General features: G+C 43.2%; 2 protein-coding genes across 3 annotated transcripts; one reads left to right on the top strand and one right to left on the bottom strand.

The window, feature by feature from the left end:
• Window positions 1-1,238: 1,238 nt before the first annotated feature.
• LOC307214975 (ester hydrolase C11orf54 homolog) lies at window positions 1,239-10,543 on the bottom strand. Its single transcript, XM_079974092.1, has 9 exons — window positions 10,432-10,543; window positions 8,368-8,462; window positions 7,835-7,933; window positions 5,658-5,731; window positions 4,767-4,868; window positions 3,535-3,711; window positions 2,928-3,077; window positions 1,942-2,058; window positions 1,239-1,625 (listed from the first exon to the last, which is right to left on the bottom strand). The coding sequence occupies exons 2-9, from the start codon at window positions 8,423-8,425 to the stop codon at window positions 1,452-1,454; spliced, it is 951 nt and encodes a 316-aa protein (XP_079830218.1). The 5' UTR covers window positions 8,426-8,462; window positions 10,432-10,543; the 3' UTR covers window positions 1,239-1,451.
• Window positions 10,544-10,584: 41 nt separating this feature from the next.
• On the top strand, window positions 10,585-22,517 carry TAF1D (TATA-box binding protein associated factor, RNA polymerase I subunit D). 2 transcript variants are annotated; one of them, XM_079974171.1, is made up of 10 exons: window positions 10,588-10,711; window positions 13,037-13,446; window positions 14,135-14,310; window positions 14,929-14,986; window positions 17,068-17,129; window positions 19,086-19,237; window positions 20,184-20,229; window positions 20,771-20,873; window positions 21,559-21,592; window positions 22,151-22,517. In XM_079974171.1, exons 2-6 carry the CDS (start codon window positions 13,075-13,077, stop codon window positions 19,099-19,101), a joined length of 684 nt encoding a protein of 227 aa, XP_079830297.1. In that variant the 5' UTR covers window positions 10,588-10,711; window positions 13,037-13,074; the 3' UTR covers window positions 19,102-19,237; window positions 20,184-20,229; window positions 20,771-20,873; window positions 21,559-21,592; window positions 22,151-22,517. The 2 variants fall into 2 exon arrangements, with proteins under 2 accessions (XP_079830296.1, XP_079830297.1); XM_079974170.1 differs by lacking the exons at window positions 19,086-19,237; window positions 20,184-20,229; window positions 20,771-20,873; window positions 21,559-21,592; window positions 22,151-22,517 and adding an exon at window positions 18,339-18,447 and having other exon boundaries at window positions 10,585-10,711.
• The last annotated feature ends 1,249 nt before the right edge of the window (window positions 22,518-23,766 follow it).

The following is a 23,766-nucleotide window of genomic DNA, read 5'->3' as shown; positions in this document are numbered from 1 at the left end:
ATCTGGGACAAGAAGTGCTAAGAAAAAGCATCACACCCAAATGAAGCACCCATAGGTGAAATGAGCAATTGAGTAAATAAGAGACGTGTGGTTTTGTTGCAACCCAAAGTCAGGAGGAAAACAGAGAATAAATTCAGTGCTCCAGTCCAACTTTTGGCTCTCTTGCTAACGCAGCAATGTGAGTCCCATGTACAAGGAAGTAAAACCTGCTGAGTTCAATAGGCCTTAAGTAGATGGTTAGGATTATGCTGTAAGCTGGAGACTTGCCCAAATAATAATAAAAAGTGTGTTTTTTCAGATCTCTGTGTGAATCACTGAAGTTTGCTGTGCTCTTCTATGTGGCTGGGAAAACTCAGCCAGATGGGCGGGGTATAAATAATAATTATATAAATTATTATTATAGATAAAAAGTACACCAGTCCATCCCTGCTCCATGTATTTTCTCTGCTGCATCCAAATCCTGTTTGGGGATGGTCACATCATTTCTATGCAGCAAATTTGTAGGCGTGGGATGAGTTACTGAGGGATATGGCTGCAAGGACATGTGGCTGAGACTATCAGGAGGGAACCTTGCACTTTTGAATTTGTTGGTGTTAAAGTAAGGGAGGTTTGGCAACTGGCAGCCTCGGGCCCAGACTGGTCCATTTGGAGGTGCTGCTTGCCCCAAGAGACGATATCACCCTGTCTTTCCTGAAGCGGCTTAGGGCAGGCAGGCTCCAAAAGAGAGAAGGGCTTACAGAAAACAACCCTTCCCCCTAAACTCTCTCCCCTCCACCCTCTCGGGTGTTTCAGGCATGGACAAAATGGCAATATATGTGTTATATGTGTATGTGGTTGCTGGACTTACTAAACAACAAAAAACAACAATGGGGAAGAACTCCTCACCTTCCACTCAGTGGCCTGTTTGTAAAAATTGTTATTGATGAAAGTAGGAAGTTGAGAAAACAGCTGGTAGAGACAACCCTCCAGGCAATCCTGGTACAGTGGTACCTCGGGTTAAGTACTCAATTCGTTCTGGAGATCTGTTCTTAACCTGAAACTTCTTAATCTGAAGCACCACTTTAGCTAATGGGGCCTCCTGCTGTCGCCGCGCTGCCAGAGCACGATTTCTGTTCTCATCCTGAAGCAAAGTTCTTAACCCGAGGTAATATTTCTGGGTTAGCGGGGTCTGTAACCTGAAGCGTATGTAACCCGAGGTACCACTGTATATAAGTAATTGACTCAGGTGTTCCTTGTCATCAGATTAAATTCAGCTGTATTTCCCATCACCCATTAATTACATGCCATTCCCCCTCGAGAACAAGCAAAATAAGTGCTATCTTCCTATGGTTATTGGAGTCCATCTTGTGACCGACATTTCATTCCGGTTAAAGGCAAATTTCTACCAATTCGCCAGGCTTCCTGTTCCTCGGCCGAGCTGGCTTCCCGCTGCAACCTGAACTCATCTCACTTTAATCCCGGCCAACCATGTGCGTCTCTTTGGGCTTGTCAATTCGGAAGAGAAACTCGGCGGGTTGAAAATAGCCCAGGTACTCGACGGTCTCTGGGGTCGTGTCCTGGTGGTAGTGGCCTCCCTCGCCATGGTGGCTGAAGCAGTGCGTGTGCTCGAGGCGCAAATCAAAGCCCTGGGGAATACAGGAAGAAGGAAAATCAAGCTCAGGGACTAAGCCATGCCGCAGGCCCAGCCCTCCGTTATATGCTTCCTTATAATGATGAAAAGAGAATCAGAAAACAAGGCGAACCACTGCCCAATTGCTGTGCTGTAACAATTCAGATTGCAGACAGAAAGCAGTATGCTGGAATGCTCCCCACTGGGGTTGGCTGTGACCACCAGTAATGTCTGCGTGGTTAGACAAGCCAACATTTCTTGTCCCCGTCCCCCCCGTCCCCCGCAGGACACACCCAAGAGAACCCATGCCGTATGCCAACAAAGTGACTTACTGGATCATGGGAAACCAAAACGGGTTGGCAAATTAGTGGAGCCTTCATTTCATAAAACTTGAGCCAATTGTTCACGTCCTCGTCCGTTTTCAAAGGACAGGCAGAAAATTCTGAGGGCTGTAGGAAAAACACAACTGCAGTGGTACCTCAGGTTACAGATGTTTCAGGTTACAGACACTTCAGGTTACAGACTCTGCTAACCCAGAAATACTACCTCAGGTTAAGAACAGTTTCAGGTTAAGAACGGACCTCCAGAATGAATTAAGTTCTTAACCCCAAGGTACCACTGTATATTTGAGGAAAAGAAAAGTTGGGAATGTTGGAGCAAAGGTCAGCCTGGTAATGTCCATCAGAAAAATATCCTACATCTCACCATAGTGGGCAAGACTGGGCCCAGCTGGCGTACCTCTTTTTCTAGATGCAAAGCGTTGATGAGGCACTTCAAGACCCCTGGTCTCTCTCTTAATAATACTGCTACTAATAATAATTTATTATACCCCACCCATCTGTCTGGGTTTCCCCAGCCACTCCTTGCAGGGGTTTTTTTAAACTTTAAACCAGACTTAAACTGGCCAGTCCTTCAAACAGAGGACAATTTTAAAAAGAGGACTATCTTCTTACAGCTCTTTGAAAATAGGGGGCTATAAAGTAGGACACAGGGCCATCCTGAATAGTAACTATGGTTTGTTTATTGCCAACAAACCACAGTCCGAAGCCATTGTTTGTTGTTGGCTTTCAAACCTTGATTCAACAAGCAATTCCAGCACCCTTCCTTAACTGCGGTTGGTTTGGGCACCTGGGACACTCACCAAGCGGCTGTAAGTTCAAACTGATACAGCAAACACAAGTTTGCAATTCAGAATATTTTCTACATGCATTTTCCCCTCCTATGCAGAAACCTAGACCTTGTTTATCATGGCAGTTGTACCGCTGCTGTATACTCTCAAAGAACAAGGGAAGAGAACCATTACTTATTTATTACTTACCATAATATGAATTTTTGCTTTTCCTTTCTGGATAACGAATGTACCTCCCATGCCAACTGGCTTGTCACCGTAATATTTTTCTAAGGCTTTCCTCATGCAGGAGATGAAATTCTGCTCCCCAGTTCTTCGATTTGCTTTCACTTCAATGACCTTAATAAAAAGGAGAGAAGCTGTGTTTATATTATGGGCACTAGTCGGCACGAAAATGTTGATTATGCAACTTTCAATTCCTGTTTTGAAAAAAAGCAACACAGCATATTTTAATATAGAGCATAGCTCTCAGTAATATTGTAAGAAGGCTTCGTAGCTACATAAAGCTTCTTTCCTAAACAGTAAATACTGTCACTGCCTTCCCCACAGAAATTCGGTCAGAGCAGTGCTATCATTCGCCTGAAACCTTAGAGAGAACAGTTTCCCTTAACACAGCTCAAATGAATTTATGATGGAGGCTATTCACCACAAACCAGGCTTCTCCAGGGTTCCAGGTAGGGTCTTTCCTAGCTGTACTTGGAGATGTTGAGGACTGGATCTGGGACAACCAGCAAGTCCTCTCCACCTTCAGCTACATGCAAAGACTCTATGCGTTAAAGTCAATGAGACCATATACCTTGCCAGGAAGGCCTTCACTGGCGTACAAGTTGGCCAGCAGCCCAAATTCACAATCCTTATATTTGGAGCTGTACTGTTCCAGCAAGCACCCACCATCCTCCGGATTAATCTTGGCCAAGTAACTCCGATTGACAGCTGGCTTTTTCTCGTTTTTAGCTTGAACGATAGGGATAAGCTAGAGAGAGAGAGAGAGAGAGAGAGAGAGAGAGAGAGAGAAAATTAACTTTCCTGAATGCATTTGCTCTGTTTACTGGGCATTGCGGTCAATAAAAAGAACCACCACTGACACTCCAGGTTAAGGTCTCTTTAAATATAGAATGTACTATTCAGAGGAAGGCGGAGGTCCTGAACCGTGCAGTCCTATATGTGTCTAATCAGAAATAATTCATGTAAAGTTCAGGGTGGGTGGGGCTGACCTGCTGATAAGTAGGTATAGGGATTTCAGTGTAGGTTCCGCTGAAATTAAGTAGGGTGCAACCAGGATTTGAGTCCGGTTAATGAAAGGAACCTTTCTTCTGAAAGAAGCTCTATGTACCGAGATGATTTAGAGTTTAAACACTGGATTATGAGCATTCTAAGTTTAAATACTGTACCAACTTACATGGCTCAAGTCCCAAAGGGATAAGACCCTTGGGAGCTTACCTTGTGCCCTCTATTTTAGGATTGCCATATGCCTGGAATTTCCTGGACATACACGGAATACTGCAGTTGGAAGTAGTGTCTGGGTGGAAATCAGCAAAATTATTCAGGGAAAATCCAGACTCATGTCAGACCATGTCAGCAGTGTTGTTTTAGCTGATTTCCCTTAAAAATAGCTCAAAAACGTCAACTTTGCTCAAATCTGAAAAATATGACAACCCTACTCTATTTTGATCTTTAATTGTGCCTATTTGCTTTTAAAGCTTGTTGGTTTTATTTATTTAAACAATTTATGTACCGCTTTACCGCAGGAGTCTCTCAGCAGTTTAAAAGGCATTTTAAACAGGTATTTTAAACAATTTCACATAGGTTGCTTAGAGATGTGTTTATCCTTTATTAAGCAGCCAACATACGGCTCGTTTAAAGAAATAAAGGCAGGCACATTTTTAACGTCACATGCAGCCTGGCCTTGACCCAAGGTCACCTGAGCAGGAGCTTGAACCCAGACCTCTCCAGATGAGCTCTCTCAATCATTACACTGGCTCTCTTGATCGAGTCTGGCATACATGTTAAGAGCTAATATTTACCTACCTCAGCGTTGCCTCCGACAACTCGGGACGAAGCCGCTCCGGCTCCGAGAAAGAAAGCTCCCGGTAGCTGCATTTCCTTTGCAATTGTGTTCAGGTCATAAACCTAAACAAGAAAGGCGTGTTGGGTTTTTCACTAGAATTGCTGTTCTCTGTTGGGTAATCTTCATGCTATGCCCGGGACATGCTTTGAAGGCGCATAACAGAAGGGCCATAAGCTCATTGGGAGAGCTAAGTCCCACTCAAGAGTAAGCCCACTTGGACATATCTAACAAAGTAACATCTAACAAAGTAAATCCACCAGCACAAGCATCTCTCCTTGCCCAATGGAACTTGCCCTCCCCACCTCCTCTCTCCATGCTCCTTCCCACTCCCCAAATATGCTCTGGAGCAGAGGTTGGCAACAAGGGGCCCATGGGGGTCATTTAAACGGCCCCCGAGCCGCCCCCAAACCAAGCCGTCTGCTCCATGAGTCCCTGCGCGCTGTGCTAAACCGGCACAGCGCAGAGCAGGAACTCGCTTCCGTGGCGCCGAAAATCGCATCTGCACAGACGCCGACGCCAGAAATTGCGTCTGCGCAGACGCGATCCAGCCCATGGAGCGATCTCCATGCGAGTGAACTGGCCCAGACAAGGTAAACCTTGCCGACCCCTGCTTTTGGAGAGTTCAGGGGAACCCCCAGAACAGATCTGGGGTCATGGGGAGCACATAGCGAGAGGGGAAGTTCCATTACACAGCTGAAGTCTGCTTTGTTGGGATGCCATGCACTGAAATTAATGGACCTAAGTTAGTCATTATCCATCAGTTTCTACACATCTTGAGTACAACTCGCATTAGATACAATCCCATGTTTGCAGGCAGATCTGTTCTGTGGCCACGAGTAGTATCAACTCACCTTCTCTTTTTGTACAAGAGGCAAAAGGAATGGAACGCCGCCCACGTCGGCGATTCTAGGCTTGCCGCAAATACCTGTAAGGCGACCAAAAGAGTTTAGTTTCTTCAGAAAGCTAGGGCCAATGGTGGGGAGTCCAAGAACATCTTGGGGACAATATGCTCCCTATCAGCAATTTAGCGCCATTATGGATCTGCGCTAGCCAGTGGTGGGCAAATAATAGGGGAGGCTGCTGCCTCTATGTTCTGCTTTTCAGGGAGAGACTCCATCAGGCAAGGCCTCTTTCCATCTGCCTTGTCCCACCCTCCAGTCTCTGCTTCTCAGTTTGTACTGTATTAAGTTGTGCACTGTGGTTTGCTGTGTTTTATTGACTGGAGTTTAGAAATTACTTATTGTAACTGTTAAGAGTGGATTTCTGTTTAATTTTGAAATGCTGATATTTAATACTGGTCCCGGGCCCTAAGGAAGTTAGATTAGCTTCAACCAGAGCCAGGGCCTTTTCAACACTGGCTCCGGCCTGGTGGAACGCTCTGTCTCATGAGACCAGGGCCCTGCAGGATCTGACTTCTTTCTGCAGGGCCTGTAAGACAAAGTTGTTCTGCCTGGCCTTTGGCTTGGAGCCAATTTGATTCCCTCCCCCTCTTTCTTTTTCCTTTTTCCTTTCTCCTCCTGTGATGAGGCTGCATTTTAATATTTTAATGTTTCAGTATTTTAATTGTTGTATTTTAATCTTGTTTTTAAGTTGTATTCATTCAACTTGTTTTTATTATTGCTTGTTAGCCGCCCTGAGCCCGGCCTTGGCTGGGGAGGGCAGGGTATAAATAATAATAATAATAATAACAATAATAATAATAATTTAATATTATTCTATATTATTTTAATGAATGTTGAATGTTATTTTATTTGCGTATTGTATACTGTATTACACAGATTGACTTATTTATATGATGATAGCTGCTCTGAGCCCGGCTTTGGCCGGGGAGGGCGGGATACAAATAAAATTTATTTTTATTATTATTTGGCCGGCAACTGCTGGACGTAGTTTAGTAGAGAAAACAGATCACTAGTATAAAATGCAGAGGCTTTCTTCCTCAAGCACAGCCATTAAGAGCTCCATCTTCTCCCAACTTTGAGACAATGATAACAAAGGAATCTCAAACTTATGACATGTTTGCAGCATTGGACCTGCCTATGTTATATCAACATCCCCACCGCCCCCATTTCAGGATGTGAGTGTCATTAAGTAGATCAGTGGGGAGCTTGTGGTCTTCAAGGTGTTGTTACACTACAACTCCTATCAGCCCTAGCATGAACACCCAATGTCAGGAATTAAGGGAGTTGTAGACCAGTAATTTTTTTATTTTTTTGGGTGGCGTTGAGATTCCCTATCCCTGGAAGTATCAGCAGACTCAGAGGAATCCTGGAGGGTTTTGGAAGTGATTTCTTTTTAAAAAAGAAACACCCCCCCCCAATAAAAGTGGAAACACTCAAAAACATCCCAGTGGGGACCATGGACATAGCTGGGGGGGCAGCTGCCCTCCCTAGATCACGTAAAACAATAAAAATACTTAACTGAAGTTCCATCCCCACAACATAAATCCTGTCCACACCCAAGATGGGGACTAGGTATGCTCAACACAATGAGGATTAACTTTTTGAGGAGCGTAAGGAGACAAACGGACACTGGTGGCGCTGTGGGTAAAACCTCACTGCCTAGGACTTGCCGATCGTATGGTCGGCGGTTCGAATCCCCGCGGCGGGGTGAGCTCCCGTCTTTCGGTCCCAGCTCCTGCCCACCTAGCAGTTCGAAAGCACACTTAAGTGCAAGTAGATAAATAGGTACCGCTTTATAGCGGGAAGGTAAACAGCGTTTCCGTGTGCTACGCTGGTGCTGGCTCGCCAGAGCAGCTTCATCATGCTGGCCACGTGACCCGGAAGTGTCTCCGGACAGCGCTAGCCCCCGGCCTCTTAAGTCAGATGGGCGCACAACCCTAGAGTCGGACACGACTGGCCCGTACGGGCAGGGGTACCTTTACCTTACCTTTACCTTTAAGGAGACAAAAGTGGGAGCAGGGGAAGAGGAGGAACGCAATGGAGTATCCTGGAAAAGAACGTGGCTGGCTGGCACCTTGAACAGAAGTCCTCTGTGAAATAGGTATTTCATAGATTTCACTAATTACCTTTAACAGGAAATGTGAAGGGTTCTTTAGTCAGATCAGGGCAGTCCACTACAGAAACCTGAACATCTGCAAAGTTTTCTTTAAGTCCATTTTGCAAAACTAGAAGAAGGTAAAGAGTGCATTATTACTGTTGTCTTTAGAAATACTTAGGACAAGCTTTCTGCAATGAAACGAAACAAAAAGCACCAACTTAGTAAGGCAAGGATATCGCATTAAAATGTGCACCCAACATTCAAACACCTTCTGGGTGGTGCAATAGTAGTGCAAGAAAGAGCTTAGTTATTTGTTGCCTCTTCTCATTAGGCATAGATATGGGACTAGTGGAGAGAGAAAGGTTTTTCTCCCTCCCTAGAACTCTTGGACATCCCAAGAAACTGCATGTTGGAAGAGGCAGAACAGAGAAAAGAAACTACTACTTCATGCAGCTCATTGTTAAACTATGGAACTCGCTTCCACTGGAGACTCCAGAAGTTTCCCCTCCCATTTTGTACGTCACAACATTTCTGTAACATCAAAGAGTCATATCTACTCACCTCCAACAAGTTCTTCCAGGCTAGGTACATGAAAAGCAAACATCTCAACATTGGCCATCTTTTTCTTATTTCATGAAGCAAATTCAACAGCTAAGCTGCGGAGAGATCAGAGTACACCCCAGAACAGCTTACAAGGTCTGTTAATGAACACATAAGTTTAGTGATTAAATACAAGCTGTGAGTGTTTGCACAGGCTTTTTACAATATACCTTTTCAGTTACTATTTGGGATACAGGCAACGCTCATGTTATGTGAGGCTGCATCCTGAGTAACTAGAAACCTGGCTGTGCAAACAGTCCGTTTTCAAGGCTGCACATTTCCCTAGCTTTCAACATGTCTATTTTTCCCAGCTGCTCTCTGAAATCTTGTTCCCTTTCCATTCTCTCTGACTAAGAGGGTTACGAAACTCAGCAGCCTGACACTGCTCCATTAATCATACACCAAATAAAAGAACAACACATTGCTGGGTTTGCATTTAGCACCTAAATTACCATTTTCTTCCAGCCACTAATTTATACAAACCACTGTCATGTTCTCCCATTTGCAGCTTTGCTCGGACGCATATTCTATTAAATTCAATGGGATTTACTTCCCGTTAAATGGGATTAGGATTGCAGCCTTAGCCTCACACTGAAAAGATAGGGGCAGTAGGCTAATTTCTGACACACAAAAATGAGGAGAATAGCACCTGGACATTTTGTCTTGTTGCAGATTCTACAAATTAGCATAGATAATGTAATGGGACGCAGGTGGCGCTGTGGGTTAAAGCCTCAGCGCCTAGGGCTTGCCGATCGAAAGGTCGGCGGTTCGAATCCCTGCGGCGGGGTGCGCTCCCGCTGCTCGGTCCCAGCGCCTGCCAACCTAGCAGTTCGAAAGCACCTCTGGGTGCAAGTAGATAAATAGGGACCGCTTACCAGCGGGAAGGTAAACGGCGTTTCCGTGTGCAGCTCTGGCTCGCCAGAGCAGCGATGTCACGCTGGCCACGTGACCCGGAAGTGTCTCCGGACAGCGCTGGCCCCTGGCCTCTTAAGTGAGATGGGCGCACAACCCCAGAGTCTGTCAAGACTGGCCCGTACGGGCAGGGGTACCTTTACCTTTTAATGTAATCTAGGGGTTGTGGTTCATGGGATGGAGGGGACAGCATCCTCACCTGGATGCCCCTGTCACACACCCAACAACTGCCTTATGTGTTTTCCTTAGTGTGTTTCTGGGACGAAGGTTGCAGTTATCCATTAACAAAACAAAATAAAAAAATTCCTTCCAGTAGCACCTTAAAGACCAACTTAGTTACTTCTTGGTATGAGCTTTCGTGTGCATGCACACTTCTTCAGATACCTGAAGAAGTGTGCATGCACACGAAAGCTCATACCAAGAACTAACTTAGTTGGTCTTTAAGGTGCTACTGGAAGGAATTTTTTTATTTTGTTTTGACTATGGCAGACCAACACGACTACCTATCTGTATCCATTAACAAGGCAGTGCAACCTTAAGGCCTACTCAGAACTCCTGGTCCCTCTGAGTTCAGTGCAAACCTTTAATGTTTGATGCATTACTGTATTTTAATATTGTGTTGGAAGCCCCCAGAGGGGCTGGGGAAACCCAGCCAGATGGGCGGGGTATAAATAATAAATTTTTATATCATTATTATTATAGGTCTACACAGAAGTAAGCCTCGTTGTTTTCAACAGTTTGCTCTCAGGTAAGGGAGAATGGGATTTCAACGTTAACCACAACGTTGTAGAGTTGGAAGAGATCCTAAGGGACATCTGATCCAAATTAACAATTAACAAATTGCTTAAGCCCAGTTCCATGTTGCATGGCTGCAACTCGCTCTAGGCACCTCGGGTGGGCAAGACGTTTAAAAATTAGCAATGCTAACAATAGTTAGCAAAGCGCCTCGCCTTACAAACCCACGCCCAATTCCTCAGGGAGTCTCAATGAGCTTACTTCTGAGCAAAACATGCATTGCATTTCAGCATGCATCCCCCCAACCCGTGCAAACAATTCTTGGCATACACACACACACACACACACACACCCCGCCCCACGGCTGCTTCAACTTACAGGAATGCAAACTTCAACTCCCTGCTGCCGTCTCAAGTTCCTTTCTCTGACTGCCTCTTTCCTAGGGCAGCGTCACCTGCCCCTCGTCCAATCACCTCGCAGCTGGAGGGCCCGTCGACGCTCTCAAGATGGCGACGCGAGGCTGCTCCTTCTAGTGCATCCCGTCCCTTCCTCCCATCGGCGCCGAAACCGAACTCTCGCGAGACCTGGGGGGAGTCCAGAGTACTTAAGCGACCCGGCGGCCGTTGCGCGGCCTTGTTGAACCGGCAAAATGGTGTAGGTGGGTTGCGGCAATCGTTCGGCATCGGCTCAGTTGGCGGCCTGTGGGGAGATAGGCCCTTTGGGAAAACGTTTAGGGGCGCCTAATGTAGGATGTGGGTAGGATATTGTGGGGTGAGGGGGAACTATAAAAGGTGAAAGGCCTGGTTCCCCCCCCCCGACTGCTTTTCCGTTGCCTTCAAGGGTTAAGATGGGCCTTGGCTAGTCCTGGTTGGTAGACCGGGGAGCCGAGGGCGCGTTAATGCTCACGAATAGCTTTAGTACATAAATAAAAAGGGTTTGGGAGGCGATCCGTGTTTACTGTTAAATCCTGACTTTTCCCCTAAAGGGCCCAAGGTAGTGATCGTAGAGTAGCTTGACGGTGTATAAATGATAAATGATTATTATTTTATATTCACAACAATCCTGCGAGGTGGGCTAGGTGGAGAGATCAGTAGCAGGGCCAAAATAATGGGGGTACCTCGCTGGGCACCAGGCTGATTTAATCAAAGGCATTGGATTGAGCTGGCCCCCCTCTTAACAATAATGCCTTGGTAAACGTGGAGGATTAAAAAGTAGTATATTATTATTGTGTACTTATATAAGTGCCTGACGTGCACTTGAGGCAGCTTAGAAAAAAAATGGGAACGGTTGAAAACGGGGTGGGGTGGGGGTGAAAATGTTACTGAAATTAGATATAAAAATCTGGATGGAAGCAAGGGGCCTTTTTTGAGACAGATTCCTTCCAAGATTGGACATTCGAAATTAAAGATGACTGGTAAAGGACTATGGTTTAGAGAGATGTGGGAACTCCAGGAAGACATCAGACGTTGAGGAACATTGGGAACGCAACCGGGAAAGGGGGAGGGAAATTTGGAATCAAAAGGGTGTAAAATTATTTTTTTACCTTTTTCTATTTTAATCTGTATTGCATATTAAAGGGGGGAACTCGCGGAAGGGAACAAGTCGATTTTAGGGGATGGGAAAATATTTTTAAAATTGGGTCAATGATAATAAGTTTAAATTTGGGATAAGAACTTGTTGAATTTATTTGTTTATTTGTAAGAATTGGAATACAAGAGGGGGAGGGGAGGGGAAGTCCTGGAAAGATGTTATTGGGAAAAAGATTTTAAAATTGGATGTTTTCTTTTCTTTTTTTTTTGTAATTGGAAACCCTTAATAAATATCATTAAAAAAAAGAAAATGTTACTGAAATTAAAGTATCTATTACAAACATGCAGACAATGAACATGTTTTACTATCATTTTATGGAGGATGCTATGCAGATTTGTGAAAATCCCACTGGATTTTAGGGTATATTCATTTTTACCTCATCAGAGCATGCTGATAAGAGCCTCTGTGATTATACCAGTAAAGTACCGGTATATGTGCATCTAAATGTGTATCACTAGGGACACCTTTTCAGTAATTGATGCTTGGGTACTTAAGGCTTTTTCGCACCTTTGGGTTGTGGTAACTTGATCAATTGGTAGCAAAAGATAACTAAGTCTAGATTAAATGCATTTTAAATGGCTAAGAAGCCTGTGTTGGGCAAATGGATAGTGTGAGATTTCTTTGAAAACACAACCACACTTGTTTTAGGGACTGAAGTCCTGAAGTTGCCTTAATAACTTAGCAAATAGTTGATGTGCGTACCTGACTCCTAGTACAAACTAGAAACAGAATTTAGCTGATACTGCTGAAGGCAAAAACTCGTGTTCAGCAATGCTGAAGACCACAAGCGGTCATGCTTCCCAAGACTAGATACAGATTGTAAATAGGTTAGCGTCTGATTAAATGGTTTCTGTATTTCAGACACAAAACATGAAAAAGATAAAACCTAGTCACTGTCCTTCAGCTTTAATGAATTCCCCCTTCATCTGTACTATGGCTTTGCTACTTCTGTTAATGCATTTCCATCTACATTCTTCTAGTAAGACCCCATGATAAACTCTTTCCTAGTTGGGAAGGCTTTCTCCATAGCACCCATATACTCATTTAATATTTTGCCCAGTGGGTGCAGTATGACTGATGGTAACAAGATGTGCAACAGTCAGTAAAATGATAAAATAATTAAAAGATCAGCAGTATGTAAAGTTGACAAAAATAGGAGTAGACTGTAAAACTGTACAAAAAACAGTTTAGGAAGAATCCACTTGAAAATGAAAGCTGCAGCCTTTCCTAAGCACTTGTAGGAAACACAACCCCATGGGCTCTGGAGGTGAGGGGTCACTGCTGTAAATGCACACTGCTAAAGATTTTCTGTATTAGACTGGTATGCTCTGGTCTAAATAGATGGATTAAAATACCATCAAAGAGTAATCATTTTCTTTCATTGTTTCAGCAGGATTAACTGGTTTGCATTCACTGAAGCCCTCAAAGAAAATGAAAGGTATGCTGCCAGCAGGTCTTGTTGGTCAATCTCCTGAGAGTCCATCTGGCAATAAAACACGGAATGGTTCTCTAAAGCCTAAGTTGCCTAAACCTAAACTTGACCTCAGAGCCCTCTTTGACTACTTCAGAAGGAAGCAGCATCTGAAGAGGAGAAAGTGGAGGCCAAGTGCTAGGAAGAAGAAAGTCGCAAAGAAGAAAACAGCAAAATGCAAGGAGCAAGAAACTTGTGAGAGGAGACAGCAGCCAAGAGTCCCAGGAAAGAAACGGAAAAAGAAACTTACTGAGAAAGTGGTTAATTTTCCTTTCGTGGAGAGACTGTACGGAGTGAAACGCATTCCCTTTAGAATGGTGTGTCTGTATGAGGTAAGTAGCAGTTAAATTAGAGCAGAGGTTCCCAAACTTATTTGACCTACCGTGCCCTTTTCCGGGGGGAAAAATATTCCACGCACCCCTGGAAATTTACCTTTAAGTGAACGCACAGAAAGATTCAGTGACAAATTTGCATTCTTTTATGTATGTATATTTACCTCTTGTAACAGAGTAAAGAAAGATGTTATAAAATAAGACACCTTGAAGCTTGAAATTATAAAATTATTAAAATCAACCAGAGTAACATTCACATACACAGAAATGAAATAAAAATTATGAACAACCTTTAAAATAATCCTAATGAGAAGGATGAACCTAGTACGCTGCTGTCAGTATATTGATGTTTAGATCTACTTTTGTCAGCAGCATTTTTCTATCACTGGAATTAGCTATTTGCAGTAGATTTCTTTTTTTAGGTAACCTGCGTTTGCGTTTATTTGGAAAATGAAGTTTGGGGACTTGGGGAAACACTGATTTAGAGAAAGCAACTGTATACAATAATGCTCTGGTCTTTTGTACTGCATAGTGTTAATAATTTGCTTCCTGACTAACAAACTTGATTGGGAAAAACTGCTTTGTGGTTGAAAGACAGCCTCATTGGTACACTGCATAATCAAATTTGTGGGCTTTCAGAGTCTTTTGTCCTGGTTTATGTTCATAGAGCAAATTTCTTCTCCCCCAGCAAGCAGCTTTAAATGGATACTTCAGATACATTGAAACGCTGAAATTGGAGAAGCTCATGGAAAAATCTTTGATGCAGTTGAATGCTGTGGACGATCTAGAAAACGAAAGTCTGGAGTCAAGAAAGTACAAATACATGGATGAAGATGAACCTCTTTCTCCCATTGTGGAGACAAAGTATGTATAATTACGCTTTCTAAAGCTCTGTCACATCTTTGCACTCAGTAGAAACTTCAATGCAAGGGAAGAGTTGAAAATGGGAATCTGCTGATCTATGTCATGCTAAGCCATCTTCCTCAACCCTTGCTTGTATCAGTAGTTGATTGTTCACAGCACTTATATTATACCATAGAAAGTATACTCCTATAGACACACCCAGAAATTAAACTTTGAGAGAAACAGATAAAAACCTATAAATCTCTTGGGAATGTGTCTGACATGTGGCACACTTTCAGAAACATCAGGATTGCAATGTTGTAATGTGCTTCCTATTTAACGAATGCATTCCTGCAGATTTTACAGGAACACACCTTAATTCTTGAGTTTCTCAGTGGACGGGAATAAAATCCTTCCAAGTTCAGACTTACTACAAGATGCAGTCCTGAAATGAAAAGGTTTCAGTAACAGTCTGTAGGGGGGATAATACTGACACCTTGCACTCTGTATAGGGGAGTTGTAAGAATTATAACTAGGAAATGCACAGGAAGCACTTTGAAAGCTAGAAAGAGCTATATGAATTATTCGATGTTTCTCCTATTCTCATATACAAATAACTGGGCAATTGCTGTATTTCAGTGGAGATGACCAAACTGAGAGTTCTGCAGATAAAGAAGAAATAGGTGCCAAGATAGTGGTAAGTCTTTGCTGACTTAAGTCAATCGCTTTAACTCGGTGGTTTTCAACCAGTGGACTGCTGCTCCCTGGGATGCCTTGAATTATTGTCAGGGGTGCCACAGGCAACACTAGCCTGCTTCCCTCTTTCCTCCTCTCCCTGTCTCTGTCTCCCAAAGGCTTGCATAGCTGTTTGTTGCAGCAGCCCTGGCTACAGGCTCCCCAGGTGAATGCTGCCTTTGGGGCTGGTTGGGGTGCTGGATGCCAGGAGCTGAAGGAGCATTGGAGTAAGCAATCAAGCGGGCTATGAAGCTCAGCCAGCCCTTGCTGTTGGGTATGGACAGACAAATCCTAGGCCCCTGTGGGGCAGTGTGAGGAGGCACCTCTCTTTGGGGCAGAGTTCTGTCTTGGGCCCGGTCTTATTCAACATCTTTATCAACGACTTGGATGATGGACTCCAAGGCACAAATACAAGATGGGTGACACCTGGCTTGAGAGCAGTACCTGTGAAAAGGATCTAGGAGTCTTGGTTGACCACAAACTTGACATGAGCCAACAGTGTGACGCGGCAGCTAAAAAAGCCAATGCAATTCTGGGCTGCATCAATAGGAGTATAGCATCTAGATCCAGGGAAGTAATAGTGCCACTGTATTCTGCTCTGGTCAGACCTCACCTGGAGTACTGTGTCCAGTTCTGGGCACCACAGTTCAAGAAGGACACTGACAAACTGGAACGTGTCCAGAGGAGGGCAACCAAAATGGTCAGAGGCCTGGAAACGATGCCTTATGAGGAACGGCTAAGGGAGCTGGGCATGTTTAGCCTGGAGAAGAGGAGGTTAAGGGGTGATATGATAGCCATGTTCAAATATATAAAAGGATTTCACATAGAGGAGGGAGAAAGGTTTTCTGCTGCTCCAAAGAAGCGGACGCGGAGCAATGGCTCCAAACTACAAGAAAGAAGATTCCACCTAAACATTAGGAAGAACTTCCTGACAGTAAGAGCTGTTCGACAGTGGAATTTGCTGCCAAGGAGTGTGGTGGAGTCTCCTTCTTTGGAGGTCTTTAAGCAGAGGCTTGACAACCATATGTCAGGAGTGCTCTGATGGTGTTTCCTGCTTGGCAGGGGGTTGGACTCGATGGCCCTTGTGGTCTCTCCCAACTATGATTCTATGATAGGTGGGACAGTGGCTGACCAGAGGACTCCCAAGGAGAGGGGAGAGGAGGCTGAGGGAACACTCTACAAGGGAGGGAGCTCTGCCTTAACTTGGAAACCTCTGCCTTAACTTGTTGCGATGTTCTGCACAACGCAAAAGCTGCATTTTTCATTCCACTTAATTTGAGAACAATTCAATGAGATTTCAGACCAATCATTTTGAAGGCTGTACTTGACTCACTCTTGCAGCAGCAACAATACTGCTCATCAGGACGTCCTGATTGTTGACTTTGGTGGTGCTGTGTGATTAAACCCTTTCCCCAACCTGCCTTATTTCTGTAGCTTAGCTGACAACAGCATCTGTGGGAGCTGGAACCCATACTTTGTATAGTGTTTCAAAAGTCTCCCCTTTAAAAATGTTTTGAGACTTGTTTCCCCCTTGGCCTCTCCTGTGATGGGCACATGCTCTTTAAGCATGCCCGCATTTAATAGGGTACAAGGACTGGACATTCCCTCCTGTCTTCTGAACAGAGAGGTACAGAGAGCAGCTTTTTGTAAGCAAGTTGTGGTGAGTGATGTAGGTGCCTCCCCCATTTTATGGTTGTCTTCTTCAGCTCTTGCATGTGGCAGCCGTTTTGTTATGCCATGCTCCAATGGTAGCCATTTTTTAATAATAATAAAAAAAACCCATGGATGGGTACTCCACACTAGTCCTACTCAGTGTAGACCCATTGAAGTTAATGGACACAACTAACTCAAATTTATTTCAGGAGGCCTGCTCTGAACAGGACTCAACTGAATAAAACCCCATGCACCTAGGATGTATGGTTCTATAATTACGTGTGTCAGGAATTAGCTTTGTAACGAGAAACATCTGTATATTTGGTTGATTTGATCTCTATATTCACATGTTTGTGTGTTACATTTACCTTGTCTGTTTCTTTGCCATAGGAAAACAGCTGTTTCATACTAAGTAGTGAAATTCCAAAGAAGACACGCAAGAGGAAGTCAAAGTAAGTGGGCCTATTTACAGAATATAGCAAAGAAAGCAAGGAAGGAAATGAGCAAATAAGCTTCAGTAGTGGATGCCTTTAAATTAAAATGTTAAAATAACATGGATTCAGACTTGGGCTTGTTCTCACTAACCATAGCTCAAATAAATTACAATTGGAAGTTGGGGATTCTGCTCTTGCTGCTGCAATAAGGTGGAGAGTGCATGCACACAAGTTGTTAGATTTTCCTGCTTTACACTAGAGTAGGAGGGTAGTGATGGAGTTCTTCTAGACAGGCTATTAGCTGTGGTCATACGTTCCTTTAGCTAAGGGACCCTTTAACAAATGCTTTTGAGGCAGGTATTTCAGCAGCACTACTGTTCATCCCCTTGTTGACTTGATTCCAACAGGGTTTTTCTTGCAGATGTTACGGATAGCTTTTACAGTTGCAAGCTGCCTTGCTGAAAAGGTGGGCAAGGAATCTGTCATGGGGAGTTGACAAATTGCAGTTCTGGGGGCTTCCATCAGTGTATTGTTAAATATGTTGCCCCATTAACTAGGTGCAAAATCCAGCTTTATTGGACTCTGTAGTGTTAGCAAACATTCTTTTTTAAAGGGAACTTTTGTGTGCTGGGGTATTTTTTATTATGAACCCAGTAGGACTTCAGGAGAGTGCATGGGATTGTGGCCTGAGCCATTTAACAGCTAAATAGCTTCTGTGTAAATCTCCTTACTTGAAAATGGCAATCAAACTATTGTATTACCTTAGTGTGCGTTGCTTACTTGGGGCTGTCTAAGTGAACCTGTGGCAGTTGTTGTGCACATTCAGCTCATAACTCTGCAGCCTTCCTAAAAGCAGGAGTTGGGCATCTAATCTAGCAAGATGTGATAACTGGGTACTGATCTTCATAAGCTCTTCCCATCCCCAAAGTGCTTACCTGATCAGCCCCTTTTAATATGCAAAGCATGCACAGCTTATATGCTGCACATGCTCATATCTGAACATTGCTTGACTTGCACAGTGTAGCAGCGTTTATCATATTCCATATACCTCATTTTAATCTAGAACAGTCGCTTGTTATGGAGTAGTACCATCAGTGCCAGCAATCTTTTTATCACCTGAAATGAGCGCTCATGAGGTAGTAGGATCTAAATTTTTGGTGTGATTGTACTATTACTGGTATTTTATTAGTAGTATTATTTTATTACTATATTGCCATGTACATGTAGGTGGCACTTCACAAAGAACAGGTATGACAGAGCCCTGCCCCCGGGAACATACAATCTTAAACAGACAAGGGAATGGAGGGAGGAGGAAAGTTAGGCAGGGGGAGAACATGTGAATATTTCATTTCCCTGTACTTTGACTTTGCTGCAATAAGGTGTAGATGTTAAGGAGATGGGACAGCAGCAATTCAAGAGAAGAACCAGATTTTTTTGGGGGGGTGTCTAAATGGAGAAAGAGGGCAGTTGGATGTTGGTGTTCAAACCATGTGTATATTAACCAAGGACTTGACTCAGTAATCAATAAAGTGGCATTCATAAGTGAGTCTAGATTCTGCACAATAGTTCATGTGATGACTGTTTTTAAGTTCAACTGCTGAGTGATTCAGAAATGAACTAAAACCTAACACACTGACCAGAACTGAGTGCAGAATGAGAGTTGCCTTAAGCACACAACTGGAGTGCATGTACACCTGGCAGTGTTGGGGGGCGGGGGAGATGCTTTTAGTAAAAACTTCAGGGGAAAAAGCTGCCTGAACAAAATTTGATAAAATCAGCACACAGCATCCGAAAGGCATTTGAAGATGCCTGTAATGCTAATGCCAAAGATCTTAAATTCAGTCTGAAAGCCTGAAGAACCACTGCTAGTCAATGCAGATGGCACTAGATAAATCAACGAACTATTTATGAGGCAGTTGAAGAGAATGCAGCCAAAGCTAAGTGTTTGTGTATGTTTGACATGTGTTCCTCCAGCACTACCAGCAACTGAAGCTACTAATAGCCATGATAAGCAATGGCTCTGAGAACATGGAAGCAGCATTTGTCCATGGCAGCAAGGAAGATGACTTCATCCACACTGGTTCCTATAGTTTGCAACTAGCCTTGGATTTGTTCTGCTTCACCAGGTATCCTTTTTCCTTCACTGGTCTTTTCCTTAAGAGTGGCAAGAGCTATAGGAAAGCACAACACTTAACTTCTTAACTGGCACAAATACACCAGCCATGGTTGGTACATCTAAAGAACCATCCAAAAATTATGCCTTGGCAAGAAATTTTAAATGTGAGCCCCGTATTTGCTGAAGGAGGCGGCTGTGCCATTGGTGTGTTCCTTGGTAGCATATTTACTATGCTCCATTCAGTGTTAAATGTGTCCACATTTTAAAGACTTATGTGGGTCTGTTCATTCACATGCTTTCTTGACACTGGGAATGGGACCTTGCTGCTGACATGAACTGCAAACTTGTGAAAAGGCTACTGGAAGCAACATCTAGAGTGGCGCAATATGTTCCAGAAGCAGTTTCACCATAAAATACCAACATTGCTTTTTCACTTGGGCTTCATCCCAACTGGAAAAGTGGGGGTGGGATGCTGGTTTGGCTGATCGTAGGTTTGTGTTTGGAGAAATGTGTGTTTGAAAAGGAAGTGAGATGTTTGTCTGAATTGGTGATGACCTAGAGTAACAATAAGTTTAGACATTTATGCAATGTTTTTTCTACCGTGAGCACTTTGCTTACCAGCACAGCTTCAGGTTTTGGCTACTCTCATAGACAAAAAACCATGGAGTCAAGTGCTAAGAATAAATCCTTTTTTGCAACCCACAGTTGATCTGTATTGGCTGTGTTACTAATAGGAAGGAACATGACTTGTTAGTCCCAGGAATACTGTACTTTTTGCATAGGATAGAGTTTTTCTGATATCCCATAAAAGCTCTTTATCTCAAAGAGGCCACAGGCAATTAGGATACAGTGGGGTGGTAATTCTTGTCACATAGTGTTTGGTTACTATTTTGAATATTTGTAAGAAAGTTTGAAATAAATCCATTTCTAAGACTATTCCCAATTATTGTTTTCAGTGTTCTAGACAGTGATGATTAAGAAAACCCCCGGCTTGCAAAAGAGGTATGTTAAGATCCATTCATGTTCTGCATTGTGCTGTGTACCAGTTTGGAATACATCAGGGGGTAGAGGAATAAATTGGTAAGTGCACTGTATGGTATCTGCATCCAGCAGTCTGTTCCTGATGGCATGTTCATAAAGCAGTGCAATAATAATTCAGCATATGGCATCGTTGGTTCTCAAGCTACTGTGCTTGCTAAACCTGGTATTTTTGTTGAAACAAATTACATGTTATTTGAAGGATTTATAAAGTGCGCAGTTAGTTGATTCTAGTTTATTCTTTGTTCCCTGGGTGGTTCTTCAAAGTTCTCCCATAAGCACATACAAAAGAAATTTTTGCTTCTGGAATACATTGTCAAAATACTTGACTGGGACTAATGGCTGAAAGCAGGAATCTGCATGCCTTTGGAGCAGTCTTGTGGGGGGGGGGCATTACGGATTTGGTTATCCTAAACATCCCCATAGAAATGTGATTACGATCACATAACTTCATGTTGACTGTACAAGCTTAGGTTCTGATTCATTATAATTTTGTACCATTTAGTGCATGGAAAAACACTGGAAAAGGTTTTGTATCCTGAACCATCATGAAATGGTCCAATTGAGATGTGATGTCTGTGCATCAAAGCAACAGCTTTGTGCTAAAGGTAATGTGTCTTGCATTTAAATGTGATGCTAAGAAATGGTGCTGGGGGTTGGTATTTGCCAATTTAACATGCTCTGCCTTGTTGGGTATACAAAATGTAGGCGCACTTCATTGTGCCTGAAGTAAGCAACAAGGCTACAGAAAACACAGGTTATGCTTCCATCCTTGTAAGACAAATTGCATTGGTGACAATGAGACCTGTAATAAGCTTGCTCTGACATCTCTGCTAAATTGTGGGTGGACAATCTTGGCCCTTGGCCTGTTTTCATGTGGCCCTCTTCAAGCAATCAGTTCAGCCATGAATAGTATCCTACCTCCTCCCCAGCAGGCTCCCCTGAGGTGGTTTTGTCCATTTGGCTCTGACTTTAGGCTCTGCCCACTAACAGCAAATGAGTGACAAGTCCTGAAGAAACACAGCCATTCACAGAAAGATTGTCCACTGCTTTAATGACAAAATCCATTCCAGTATTAGTAGGCCATGTTCACAGAATTCAGAGGAGGAAAAAATTAAGTCATTTTGTCCCAAGCAGGACAGTATACTCACCGGCTCCCTACGGATGAAACTTTACCTTGCACTGACTAGAAGAGTGTACTACATGCTTGAAGTGTTAAACTTTCATGGCAATATATTGGCCCATAAATGAAGTTCTATGCTGATTTTTTTTTAAAAACCCTCTTTTTTAAAGGAATCCAGATAATGAACACCTGTCACCCAAATTGGTAAGAAACTATTATGCCTGAAACATAAACATGGCTAGTGAAGATATATTTCAGCTTGATGATGTTTTAATTATTCGTTGCTGCTTGCCTAACCTGCTTCACTGTATAAAAGGAATTATGCAAATATGTTCCATTCCATCTCTTTGGAAGAGACTGAACTTTAAAGGCACTATCTGTGTCAAAGTGATCATACTTTTCATAGTAGAAGCTATGGTAAAGAATTGTTAATGATGATTGGCAAGATGTTCAACTGCTCTGAAAAGAGTGAATGATAAACAGCCATTCTGAACAAACAATAACAGCTAGTCCAAATTAAGTACGTAGGTTGCTGGCTGTTACATTCTTTGCAAATGAGATTTCCTGGAACTTTGACCAATGAATGTACTGCTGTGTAGCTGGCTCTCAGTTCTTGCCTGGAAGTAAGACGAAGCCCTCATTTGCAAACCGTATGGTGAATAGCATGAGGAATCTCCAGGAAGCAGATTCTGCTGAAGCACCGTTGGGATATCCTAACAGCTTTTGCTTGACATGTGCTCTCTTGTGGCTGCAAACTGGCAGCTGGCTCTTTCAGGTAGAAAATTCAAATGGCATGAAGCTGCTCTAGTTTGGAACAGAAGGACGTTGAGGTATGTGACCTTATTTTAGCTTAACATAAGGCCTAGGGCAGGGACAAGTGCAGGTCTTTGTCTGGCCCTTAAGACTCTTCCTAGACTGTACACCTCACTAGCCCTTTCTTTGCGCTCCCCTGAGTGTTTCTGGCTGGCTGGAGTGTGTCCTTGAACTCTTGATATGCTTGCCTGCCTGGATGGAGAATAGGGAGGGAATATGTAGAAAGGAGCCTACAGTACAAAGGTAAAATTCACATTTGTTCTGGCATGTGGCCCCCTGACCCTAGGGGAGGAGGGAATATAAAAAGTACCGTATTTTTCACTCTATAAGACGCACCAGACCACAAGACGCAGGAAAACAAGAAAAAAGGAAAACGAGGAAAACAAGAAAAAAAATATTCTGAATCTCAGAAGCCAGAATAGCAAGAGGAATCGATGTGCAGTGAAAGCAGCAACCCCTCTTGCTGTTTGTGGCTTCTGGGATAGCTGCGCAGCCTGCATTCGCGCCATAAGACGCACACACATTTCCCCTTTTTAGGAGGGAAAAAGTTAGTCTTATAGAGCAAAAAATACGGTACTTTATGGTTTTCCAGTATAGCAGCATTTGAATCAAGGTAACAGAATGTACATGCTATTTGATTAAAGCTGTTCATCTCAACAATGCATTAACTAAAACGCAAAGTTCTGGGAAGAAAATAATTTGTTTTGTGTGTGGGAAAAAAATAAATGGACTGAAACATGTCAGCCTAATAGTAATAATGTATTATTTGTACCCTGTCCATCTGACTGGGTCACCCCAACTACTCTGGGCAGCTTCCAACATATATTTAAAAATATAAAACACTAAACGTTAATGTTGAGGTCTATCCCGATGCCACCTTGCCGTAGGTTCCTATCGTTGGAAATACCTCACAGAGAAAACTTGTGGTTTCGCTTTACCCACTAAACTGTATGTTAGGTTAGTGGGATAAAACTGCAAGACAGCAAATTCTTGGGTACTTGCATCTCTCACTGTGTGAAATTGAGCATTAAGAAATGTCTGTCTGTCTGCAGGCATGGACTTTGTTGAAAGCATGTGATGCAGCTTGGAAAAGCAATCTGCTTGAAAAGGTAATGTTGCTCTTCAGTATTTGCTATATTGTATTTGTAACCAAGCTGTATTAAACAAAATGCTAGCAAGAGTGACAACCTCCTGTTCCTTCATATTAAATATAATATCCAGGTAGCGCTAACATGCGCAATGACCCAAAATGCAGTTCCTGTGTAAATGGGGAGTTGCCTGTATACAAGGCTATTGGGAACTGTAGGTAATGCTTATTTTTAGTCTTCAACATCTTCCATCACTTGTGAAACCACACGTTTCACAATACTACACTTTTAACACAATTTTTAAAAACTCTTGGGGTGCATTACCTGGTCTCTACCAAGGCTGCTAGGAAATATCATTTCTGGTATGCTGTGGACGTGACCATAAAGTAAAAGTCCTCCAGATTTTTTTTGTTGCTATATGGTAGCATCAAATCTGTTGGAAACATCTGGCAAAAGCTAGGTGCATGTGGCCAATAG

Source organism: Podarcis cretensis (genome assembly GCF_951804945.1).
Source record: "Podarcis cretensis genome assembly, chromosome: 4".
In the NCBI taxonomy this organism is placed as follows: domain Eukaryota; kingdom Metazoa; phylum Chordata; class Lepidosauria; order Squamata; family Lacertidae; genus Podarcis; species Podarcis cretensis.
Note: the sequence above shows the minus strand (reverse complement) of the source record. Positions and strands in the feature narration are given on the sequence as shown.